The sequence below is a fragment of the Ursus americanus genome, chromosome 29, assembly GCF_024610735.1.
Source record: "Ursus americanus isolate L20-20 chromosome 29, mUrsAme1.1.p, whole genome shotgun sequence".
Lineage (NCBI taxonomy): Eukaryota > Metazoa > Chordata > Mammalia > Carnivora > Ursidae > Ursus > Ursus americanus.
In genome coordinates, this window is record NC_142155.1 from 26274860 (window position 1) to 26287095 (window position 12236).

The 12236-nt window shown below is 40.2% G+C and overlaps 1 protein-coding gene across 2 annotated transcripts in view; it reads right to left on the bottom strand.

Moving 5' to 3' along the window:
• Positions 1-379: 379 nt before the first annotated feature.
• Positions 380-12236, bottom strand: part of TFAP2D (transcription factor AP-2 delta) — a 56124-nt gene continuing 44267 nt past the window's right edge. For both annotated transcript variants that reach the window (XM_045805226.2, XM_087856905.1), the window contains one exon: positions 380-959. In XM_045805226.2, the coding sequence (XP_045661182.1) occupies positions 740-959 (220 nt within the window). In that variant the 3' untranslated portion in view covers positions 380-739. The remainder of the gene's footprint in view (positions 960-12236) is intronic.

The window sequence follows — 12236 nt, forward strand, 5'->3', positions numbered from 1 at the left end:
TCTCTTAGCTCTTCCATATTATGCTGTTTTTTCTTAGTTATGGGTGGGGGGAGGTCCTAAGGTGCAGTGGGAATGTTCATACCTAAAGAGGGCAGAGTTTTCTGGAATTTTTAAAGACCACCAAGGCACTGGTAGTTAAGTGGGCTAGGGGTGACCAAAATTTCAGAATTTCTGTCAATCCACAGGACAAAGATTCGTAACTGCCCTTTTCAGTTCCCAAAGCATTTATTGATGGATTGATTGCCAGACTGGTCTATTTAATGGAAAGAGGCACTCTTCTGTTACCAGGGAGTTAAGTGAAGACAGACTGGAGCTGTAGCACTGGTGGTGGATTCCAGCTGGTCATGCTTTCTAATCCCTAACTACGTAGTTGGATAAGAAAGTGCATCAGTTAGATGTGAAAAAGCATGGGCTGCCTCTCCAGAGTCCAGAAGTGCTTAAAAACTGTGATGTATATAATCCGGAACAATAAATTACGTGCACAAAGAGTTTATCATAACATAAAATTAAAAAGTGACAATTTCATCACACGGTTACACTGCTGTTTTCCTTTTTTTTCTTTTTTTTTGGGGGCGTTTTGTCCTTTTTGTTTCATTTTTCATTTCCATTTTTGTTTTTTATGGAGAGTTGGGGGAGGGTAGAGATTTGGTCCACTGAAGATTAATCACCCTCAATGATATATATATTAGAAAAAATATCAGCAGCAAGACTCTCTAGAAATAGATTCTGTTTGATGTAGCTAGTCTGTCTTTTCTGTTTTGCCCTCTTTCACGGCAGCCTCTGAAGTTTTCCGCAGGGGGGCTTTCTCCGAGTTGGCATGTCCTTGGCCAGAATCCGCCGCTCCGCCATTTTTGTGGGTAGTGTGTTTTTCCAAGTAGTTCAGCATTTCACTGAGGACTGTTTGGAAAGTGCTTAGGGCTGCACATATTGCTGGAGTCCCAAAGCCATGAGTGATCAAACTGGAAATGAGAAGTGGTAGGGAAAAAGAAATGAACAACTTATAGTATGATACAGAGCAAGCATGTGATCCAGAACATTCAATTAAACAGGCATTTATTGTGTTCCTAAGTGGTGTCAAGTATTAGGAAAGATAGAACACAAGTCAATGTATCGCTTTTGACCGTAAGAAGTTCAGGATGCATTTAGAAGATTTGTCATTGATAGACTTGATATACACTAATGATCAGCAAGCCTAAGTATTTAACACGTGATTTGGCTCTGATTCTCTATCTCATTAAGAGAGCCAAAAACTACAACTTTCTGTGTGTGGGAATCATCTCATTTTTGAGAACGGCATATATGCTTGTATGAGCATAGGTCGCACAAGAAGAAATAAAGATTGGCTGAGAATGCTTGATGGCTAGCTGTTCCTCCAACTTCTTTCTTCTCTTCTTCATAGTAGCAAAGTTTCATCTGGCTACACGGTCATCTAGCTGGAGACTACATTTTTAAGCGTTCCTTGCAGTTATGTTTGGACGTGGGACCGACTTTGCCATGGTAGGACATGAGGGGAAGTATTGTATGTGATTCCCACCTGCTTAAAAGGAAACTGATTGCCCTTTATTTTTCTCTCAAAATAGTTATGCAGCTCTGCCGCTGGTGGGGGTAGAATAAGACTGAAGAAACCCACTCACCTTCAGTGTCCTCAATGAGAGAAAAATAAAATTCTGTCTTATGTAAGCCACTCTATGTTTGGGTTTTAGCAGCTAACTAATTAACTAGTAATCATAAATAATGGAAAATGTAGGGAGTGTTGTTGGCAACTTCAGCACAGGTAACCCTTCCAGTCATGACAAATACCATCTCTAGCTGAACAAATACGTAATTGTAGATTCTGTCTTGTGAACAGCCCCCCCCCCAGGTTGTTCATTTGGTCAATTGTTTCTGAAGTGAGACTCTGTCAGGTTGCTCCCATAATTAATACCTTGTAATAGTATAGAAAGATATGCTTTGACATATATTATGCATGTTATAATGTATACAACATAGTATATATATTACACATTCAATAAATAGCGCTATTAACTGCTCACAAGTCCTAGTATCATTGTTATGACATTAGCAGTTTTTAAATCGGACAGTATCATCTTCCATAATATGTTAACTAGCTTGTTACCCCTTGTAAGGTATGTAACCTTTAGGAGCAAAAAGAAGAGTTTAAAACAATGCAAATGAGGAATTTACAGTCCAAGGCAGCCTGCTGATATGCCTGAGTGGTGATAATAATAGGATCTATCACATGGGATTGCTTATATTAGTCCATAAGAAGGGCTCAGAATGATGCGAGACCTATAGTAAGTTTCCAACCCTAAATGGTAGATACTGTTGGCTATGGGATATTCATGGTAAGGGTAAAATTTTCTGCATGTCTCACATTATACTCCACGGGTTGTTAGCATCTTTCATCTGAACATTTTACAAAGCCTGCTCTGTGCCTAGGTCATAATCAACATATATTAAAACGGAAAAAGTCTTCAGTCTTCAATTACTTAGAAAATAAGAATGGTTAGTGCTTAGGCAACTATGCACACCAAAATCTGAAGTATAAGACATCATCATAGTTCAAGCATCTGCATATCTTTGCTACAGTATCTTGCATTGCTGAGCCAGAAAACTGACCTCAGCTCCATTTCTCAATGAGATAACTAGAAGGGAATCCATATGCTTTAAGATCTATCAGGGAATCTGGCCCGCACATGGTATGGATTGGAGTGGTGGAGGAATTAATTGTGGCTGCACCACAAACACAAACGAGCGAAGCCATTCATTAATGTCTAAATCCTTGGCTCTGGTTACACACTGCCTCTCTGCTCACGCTTTCTTCCTGTTTCAAGCTCCTTGTACCACTGGATGAATTTTATTTTCCTCCAGAGTGCCATGTCCTCCTGGTGGGGACCACCCTCTTTATCTCCGGCGGCGTATGCAGAATTTACTTTCACTAGGCTAAATATTAAAGTTAACAAGCCGATATTTGAGTTCTGAACATATGCCAGGCCCTGTTCTATGTGTTTCCTTCTGTATCACCTTCTACAATTCTGGAAACAACACTAAAAATTAAGTATTGTTGTTTCCATTTTTACAGATGAAGAAACCAATGCTCAGAGAAGTTAAGTAATTTGCCTGAGAAATCTAATATTCTGTATTGCCTCTGTGCTTATGTTCTCAGGATGTGGGCGTGTTTTAATTTTTTTTTTTTTTTTTTTTTTTTAGAAATCACATTCTGTTGGCAGTTTTAGCTTCATTTCTCAAATTTTGTTCAGTCGGCAGACTTGTAGGCCTGGAAGATGAGAATTCTTCTTATTCTTCTAAGATTGGGGTTTTTAAAAATCAAGTACAAAGTGGGTAGGCCTACAGAAGGGCTTTAATTCTCCAGGTGGAGAGGAGGTGTCCCCGTAATGAAGGATTCTTAAGCTGGTCTCCTTTCTTGGCTGACGGCCTTGCTTACTTCTCCACTGTGCACTACCGTTAGCAGGATGCACTCTCGTCTCTGCCCTGCCCTGAGGACCAGGCATGCCAAGTCTTCACACTGGCTCTGACTTTACACACTTTGTGATCTGGAAGGAAGAAGTTATTTAGCTTCATAAGGTGACAAGGGTCTGACTAGGACATCTGCACGTTCTTTCCAACCCTAACCTTCTATCCACAGCTGCTAATGCTCTTCTTTAAACGCAGGACATGGAAAGAAGGTTATGGATATTGGAAGACCACTGAGCTGAACAGAAAAGTCTGAAATTGATTTTGGAATCTTCAACACGAGAAAGGTAACTGTCCATGTTGAATACCTGAAACTAATGTTAACGTTGTATGTTAATTACACTTCAATAAAAATAAACAAGACTTAAAAAAAAAGTAAAGTAACTGCTTGAAATGTTATCTTTCAACATGGAAGACATCACGTAAATTGTTAGTTTCCTTCATTTAACATTTCCCGCACATCAAAAAAACATACGTGGCACACTGCATAGGATGATAATAGGTACAAAAGATAGCTTCTATTCTAGCAGTTTTCAGTGAGGTTTATTAATTCAAGTAATTCAAGTAATTTAATATTGTATTAAAAGAGCACAGAAAAAAAGTGTGAAATCACAGGATGATTAAAAGGAATTTCTGGAAATATCATGTTATTCTGTTGGCCCCAACCACTCCAGAAAAATAAGTGTATATCTCATTTACAGTAACATACAAAAAGGTGAAAAGGAATAATGTAGAATCTACAGAAAAATAATAGAAAAAACTGAAATAATAAGTCTGACTTTCAGTCCTAGACAGAAAATAAACTGAGGTCATCTGTTAGTCAAATCTCTAAAATCTTTGATAACAGAGATCAATTTTTGCCTTTAGAAAATATTATTTTTCAGCCACAGACTTAATATTGACTTAAAATTCCTATTTCAGGATAAAGATTTTTCAGCCACATTCTTTGCATTTGCATACATTTTCATCAGATTAACAGGAGAGGGTATTTCACAGGCAAATATTACCTGGGTTAGATAGTAGCCATAAATGGTTTGAAGTAGGTAGTCAAAATTTAGAAGTTCTTCCAAATTTTTTTTTTTTAAGATTTATTTATTTATTTATTAGACACAGAGAGACAGCCAGCAAGAGAGGGAACACAAGCAGGGGGAGTGGGAGAGGAAGAAGCAGGCTCATAGCAGAGGAGCCTGATGCGGGGCTCGATTCCGGAACACCGGGATCACGCCCTGAGCCAAAGGCAGATGCTTAATGACTGAGCCACCCAGGCGCCCCAGAAGTTCTTCCAAATTCAAATTCATCTAAAAGTGTATCCTCAGGAACGAGACAAGTGAAAGCGACAACGAGCATTGTGTTCAACGTGTCCTCTTCATGCCACAGTTTCAACATTGTTGCTGAAGGTGGCAGCCAGGCTTGATGCTGTGTCAGATTTCCTATCATATTTGCATTTCTCAGGCCTCCTTCCTCCCTCCTTTGCAATCATGTGTTCTATTCTTTATTTTTAAAAGGCTTATCTCAGGCTCCTCTCTTCTCTATCCCCAAACCTGTGATGGTCATTCCTACTTGGGTACCTTCGTTTGTCCTCCCTCTTCTCAGCTGCTCTAAAGTCCACTGACCCATCAAAGCTCCTTGGATGATATGGAAAAAAGTGTTAGTTTCCTGGTCCCTTGATTAAGACATTGAAAAAGATGTGCTCCCGCCAAAGGATAGAAACTTGCCAAAGTGATAAAAGAACTTAAATAGAATTTTTAGGAGAACGGAGTAACATTCCCCCCCTGCCCCCACCACCAAATTGTACAACCAGAGCCTGGAAAGACCATGGGAAGACAAAGACAGGGGAGGGTAAGATCTCAGTCACCAAAGGGAGGAAGAGGACTGGGAGCCATATGCGTGGCCTTATAGCCCAGTGAGAATCAAAGTATGTAGATATTCACAGAGAGGCAAAGAAGATGCTGTACGTGTCTCTAAAACTTTGTGGTTTGAGCTCTTACTATACATTGGTAATCTAAAGTTATAGTCTCATCTTAAAAAATACAAAGAGCTGTTAAAATAAAAAACAAACCACAAATGAACAGCAACAACAAAAACAAACAGGGCTGAGATGGGACACTATCAGCATCAACCTACACTCTTCCTGACACTGTCAGCCGCCAGCACTTGGCTACTGGTGACCTCCTGAGGCAGGAGCATCGGGGGAGAGTGGTGGTAGGGGGTGGGGTACCTCAGTGTCTGGAATGACTGACTTACCAAAAGGCTAAAGTTTCCCTGGCTTCATTGAGGAGTCTCTGAAGCCCAGGGTAGTAGGATTCAAAGTTAAGTTAGGTTCCAAGAATAGGGAAGAGGAACGCTGCAGAGAAGGGCGGGGAGGGGTGGGGAGGGGAGATGGTGCTATGTTAGCAGACAAAAGATTAAATGGTAATTAAGATACTTGGCTTTCTTTTCAGACAGTTTAATGTTTAAAACTGGCAATGATAAAGAATGGAGTTGAGACTTTTTTTAAGTATAGGAAATTCCTATTTCAGGATAAAGAAAACAGGCATGCGTTTTTGAGACACCGAAGTTGTTAGGTAACCTTTGAAAAATCTTGTAAGATGGGAGAGAAGGTGTGAAATAGAACAGAATAAACTGCCTTAATAATCAAAATGGGGGGGGGCGGAAAGAGAAAGATTTTAGGCGCTCTAGCTTATTAAATTACATTTAATTCATCCCTTAACAAGTTTCTTACAATGGGACATTAAAAAAAAGATTTACTTATTTTAGAGAGAGAAAGAGACTAGAGAGGAACAGAAGAGGGAGAGGAAGCGAGAGAAGCTCCAGAAGATCTGCGCTAGGATAAGCTTGGAGCCAGGCTCCATCCCACCATCCTGAAATCAGGACCCTGAGATTAGGACGCTGAGCAGAAACCAAGAGTGGAATGCTTAACGGACTGTGCCACCCAGGAGTCCCTGTAATGGGACATTTTTAAAATCAGGTACATTGAATGTAAGCTTACATAGGGTAAGATTTATCCTTTTTAGAAATACAGACCGTTGAATTTTGACAAACCCATGCAGTTGTGTAACCACTACAATTACCCAAAACATTTTCTCCTGTTCCATGTCAGTCAACCCCTTCTCCCTCAGCTCCTGGGAATAAGCACTCTAATTTCTATCCCTGTAGTTATTACTTTTTCCCAACTGTCATATAAACTGAACAATAAAGTCTATAGACTATTATAACTTGGCATAATAATTTTGAGATTCATCCGTGTTGTGGTGTTTATCAATAGATTATTTTTTATTGCTGGTTAAGTGCTCCTTATCACCATTTGTTCATATAATGGGTCCTTACCATTCTGAAGTGTTAATATTTTTAAAAGGGAAGTGATCACAGAAGGGTTGAGTAAGGAACCCAATAAAGTAACTGCATTTTTTTAAAGATTTAAAAAAAAATTTTTTTAAGTACTCTCTACACCCAACGTGAGATCAAGAGTTGTGTGTTCCATTGACTGAGCCAGCCAGACTCCCCAGTACTTGTGTTTTTTCTTAACTAAAGTGTTATTAAGGGACTAACAATGTACTTTACTATAGGATTTTCGCAATGCATCTGACAAAATCTCCCCAAATACCATATGATAAGTTGAGGGGACAAATGAACTAGATGAGGGCTGACTTAGGAAGACCCACAGCTGGTTGGGCAATGGTGCCCCAAGTGTAGGCCTAGGGCATTTGTCAGCCTTGAAGGGTGTTTCCAGTGGAGTGCTGCCAGACTCTCCCATTCATCCCACTCTGCTTGCCCTGTTAACTGACAATGTGTTTGAAGGCGTCCTAGATTTAAGTGCTGGCATTAAGGGAGAGAGGAAAATTCCTGCATTAGATAAGGGAACCTAAATTTTTATATACCTTAATGTGGTGAAAAAGCACTGGTGGTGGGCCAAAATCAAAGGTGTGAAATTTAGGGGAGATTAGGAAAACATATCCATTTGCAATATGCTGACGGAGAGATCTGACCCAAGAGTAATTCTTAGGGAAAGGCTCCCCAGATCAGTAAATCTAAGCTCAAAACAACAACAACAACAACAAAAAAAAACAAAACAACAGGTCAAAATCTGAGATTCGCATCACAGCTAGTCAGGCTTCCAAGCTATATTTACCTTGAACTATTCTCTCTCTCTCTCTCTCTAACTAGATTCCAGCTCATTGATTTCATTTTCCTATTACTAATTTCACACTGAGGAGCAGGAAGGTTCTGACAACTGACTGTGAACAACACAATTACCCGCTGAGAAAATCCAGACTGTTATAGTTTATGGCACCTGATGTCAGAGAAAATGCAACTTCTATTTAATAGTCATTGTCTTAATTTTATTCATGGTTTTAAAAACTCCTATTCTGCTAGATCCCCCAATTAGCATTCTCAAGAGCATCTTTCTGCAACATAAAACATCTTTGCAAAGTGGCTGAGCTCAGGGAGACAGCAACTATGCTGGATCCAAAGGGGAAGTTCCACTTTTGACTTTCCCGGTAAGTGTTAGGGTAGGTTTGCATTTCAGCAACTGGAGGGGTAGCTCAGAGCAGAACCACCCTTTTTAGGGACAGAGTATGTCTCTGTGTGCGCATGTACCTGTGGACTTAGACTGTTCTTTTGTCCTTTCATAAGGTGGCATTCTGGCGGCGCCTGTGTGGCTCAGCCTGTTAAGCGTCTGACTCTTGATCTCAGCTCAGGTCATGATCTCAGGGTTGTGAGTTCAAGCCCTGCGTTGGGTTCAGGGCCCCACTTAAGATAAATACATAAATGAATGAGTGAATGAATAAATAAATAAATTAAATAAAAATAAAATTAAATAAAATAAAAATATATGGTAGCATTCTGATCTCTTCTTGACCAATGGGCCTTGACTCGTATAAGTTCTACTGATTATAGACTTCAACTTTGCAAGGGAAAATGTATTGCAACAGTTCAAACTGTACTCTCTATCAGTAGTGTTAAAAATGAAGAAATGGAGACAGAAATGACAGAGGTAATAATAGAAGATGGAAAAGAAGAAATTGCTATTTGAAAGAGAATAAGTTATAATCCTCTCTTCCTTTTCCCTGTGTGGTTTTGATAATAAGACATTAGGAACAATCCAGCTTTAACTCAGTGTTTATGCTTATAAACTACTTGCCGTGAATGATGAGAATAATAGAAATATATTTCTGTATATAGAAATATACAGAAATATATAGAAATATAATAGAAATTTCACAAACTTCTCTTTACACCTTGTGATCTCTCATTAAGTACTTTCTTTGCTTGTGGCTAAGGCCTTATAAGTTTATCTTGAAAATCTCCAGGGGCGCCTGGGTGGCTCGGTTGGTTAAGCGTCTGCCTTTGGCTCAGGTCATGATCCCAGGGTCCTGGGATGGAGCCCCACCTCCAGCTCCCTGATCAGCGGGGAGTCTGCTACTCCCTCTCCCTCTGCCTGCTGCTCCCCCTACTTTTGTGCACGCTCTCTCTTTCTCTCTGTCAAGTAAATAAATAAAATCTTTAATAAAAAAAAGAAAATCTCCAAAGCTTCAGTCCTTACTCGGAATATAAATTAATAGAGGATTCTGAAAAGACAACTACCGAAGGAACAAGAGCTATTTTACTTTCCTTAATGTAAGTAAATGTGGTTTATACTTCACTAGCTTTGCTGTAAGCTAGAGAGATGTTACAAAGCTGTTTCCATATGGCTTCAGGTGTCCTTCAGAAATGCTTTATCGTTACTTTTCATTGATTTGTCTACACTAATTTAAATTAAAACACTAAAGCTATTTTCTAAAACATAGCCTAAAGTAAACGCCTATGGAATCTTCCCCTGAATTCTTCTTATCTGGGCAAGAGTTGGGCCTAGGATCCAGCATACCCTTTCCAAATACTAAGGAAACACTGATTTAAGATGTATTGAAAAGGTGGGGCACCTTGCTGGCTTAGTCGGTAGAGCATGGGACTCTTGATCTCGGGGTTGTGAGTTCAAACCCCACATTGGGTGTGGAGTCTACTTGATAAAAAAAAAAAAAAAGTAAAAGATAAAAAATTAGTAAAATGTATTGAAAAGGAAATGGCAGCCTCGCTAGTAGTTGCTACTGAAGACTAGGTCGCTTGGGTGTGTCTGACAACCAAGGATGAATTTTTCTAGCTTTCTTTCGGGATGAAAAAAGCTGGACGTAATTACATACTATTATGCTGCAAACTAGGACACTGGACATGAGTAGAAATTAGCCCACTGCCATCATTTAGGTAATAAGACTAGAAGCTGATTTCATTTTGTCAAATTTCAACTTTCTACCTGGAAAATGTGTGACAAGCAAAGATCTCTTCCTGCACTTCTTTCGGTATTGTATAAAGGTTGAAATAGTTTGGGTTGTTATTCTCATTATTTTGTCCTGTTGCGTCATTCCAGTGGGTGTTTGCTATCATGCATCTTTGATTTCCTGAATTGCATACAGATGCCACTGTCACCAACCTCAGCTCTGTGTTTTGGCTTCCGGGAGGCATGCAGGCAGCAAGATTTAAAAGGAAGACAAGGCTCCTTCTCTTTCCCTCCTGGATTATTTAGCTACTGCAGGCTTAGGTCCAAATGTAGCCTGCAGCTCACTCTGTGCTCCCCACTACGGTTTTAGGTGGCAGCCAGCAAAATGCCTTCCACTCCTGAGAACAGTGGTGAGGGCAGCAGGCTGGGGAACGGCCCCTGGAGAACACCAGCAAAGGACTGTGGGCTTCTCTGCAAAACCTTCTTTTCAGAGCTACGAGGATAAGGCACTTCATCTCTTGGAAGCAGCACAAACCCTGAATATAGGTCATGGACAGAGACCTCACCCTGAGGAAAGTAACTGGGGCTTATCCTCCCAAAACATGATGGCATCTATCCTTTGTAGCCCAGCCTAACTGGCCGGGGACATAGAGGAACAGAAAAACTGTCTGATCGTGCTTATTGTCTACATAGATTATGTTGTCCCATGGCCCCAAGTGCTTTTAAAATGAAGTTTAATTCAAGTGCATAATTAAGGTATACAGTTCTCTGGTGGTGAGAGATTACCGAAATCTACTGATTAGCAAGGCCTTGACAGCACTCACAAACGTTCTGTGCTTCCTTCCGCTAGTGGTTCTCAACCCCAGATAACATAGAAAAGTCACCTGGGGAGCTTATTAAAAAAAAAAAAAAAACCCATATGTGGGTCCCACTCCAGAGATCCTGATGTCATTAGTTTGGGATGGGTCCAAAACATCAGTATTTTTTAAACAGTACCTATTCAATTTAAATGCAGCCAGGGAGCTGGGTATGTTCCCTCAGGACCAAGAAGTAACACCTAAGTAAGTACCACGTCTGCTCTCCTTCCCAGGAAAAAGAGAATGAGGAACTTCAGCATTTCCCCCAAGATCCTCTGTAGAACCTTAGTTTCATGGGATGTTAATAGTGACTCTGAGAAAAAAAGAGTTTCTGTGATCACATTTTGGAAACATGGGGCTGAGTATTTCTTCCATCCAAAGAGGGTTCTGGGGGGCTTTTGATATGCTAATGTGTAACTGGCATACTTCAAGCAGATTATAATAGGCAGGGTTTCCTGAGCCATAAAACCCTTGACCCGGAGACACTTTCAAGGAGCATCTCATGGGATTAGAGTTCTACAAAACTCAAAAACTCACTTTGGAGAAGCTTATTTACGACTGCCCTGAATCTCTGCCAGATTGGGATATGTGTTGCCCATCTACTGCCCTAAGGTCACGTTCCTCCTGTTCTTCTCAGCCACCTACTCAGGTCCCGAAAGGGATTGAGTCCTTATGACTCCCTTTTACTTCAGGCCAGCTCATAAGCAAAGGAGGCTACGGATATAATCATTGCACACGCAAAGTCAACACCAAAGTCAATCACGTCCAAGTCAACTTTTTGAAGGTAAAGACATTTTTGACATCTGCACCCTATTTTTGCATATAGGAATAGAGCTTTTAGGAATAAATGAACCATCTCCTTATATTTCTCCCTATCAGGCAATTCATATTTTCTTTTTTTTTTTTTTAAGATTTTATTTATTTATTTGACAGAGACAGCCAGCGAGAGAGGGAACACAAGCAGGGGGAGTGGGAGAGGAAGAAGCAGGCTCCCAGCGGAGGAGCCTGATGTGGGGCTCGATCCCATAACGCTGGGATCACACCCTGAGCCGAAGGCAGACGCTTAAGGACTGCACCACCCAGGCGCCCCAGGCAATTCATATTTTCTATTTAGAATAAGGGAATGGAAAGGCTGAGCTTAGGGCTCTTGTGCTTTTTGGGATGAATTTTATTCAGTTGTTGGCTTTTTAAAATGAATACATTTCTGAAACATAAAGAGAAAAAATGATATCATATGGAAACGCAACATAAATAATGATTTAACATGGAGTGGTAAATGGAAAATGGGGTAAAATATCATTGGTCTAGAAGAAGCCTTCGAGATCATCCAGCTTAACTGTATCAATTTATGGATGAACGTGCAGAGGCCAGGCTGGTGAAATGTCTCCTCTAAATCCATACTATCAGCTGGTACCAAGAGGAGACTGAGTTAGATCCCTGAAACCAATCCTGAGTGCTTCCTACAATCCTGTGCTGTCTCCCCAGACTGTCCCCCAATTCATAGCTCAACAAAGATAGAAATGATTTAAATAAAAATTACCAAATTTCTTTACCAACGATGCATTCCCCAATTATCCGCACATGTTGTTTTTACAGCGCCATGTTTGAAACTTGTTAGAAACAGTTGTCTCTGGTTTCTGTTGTTTGAATTA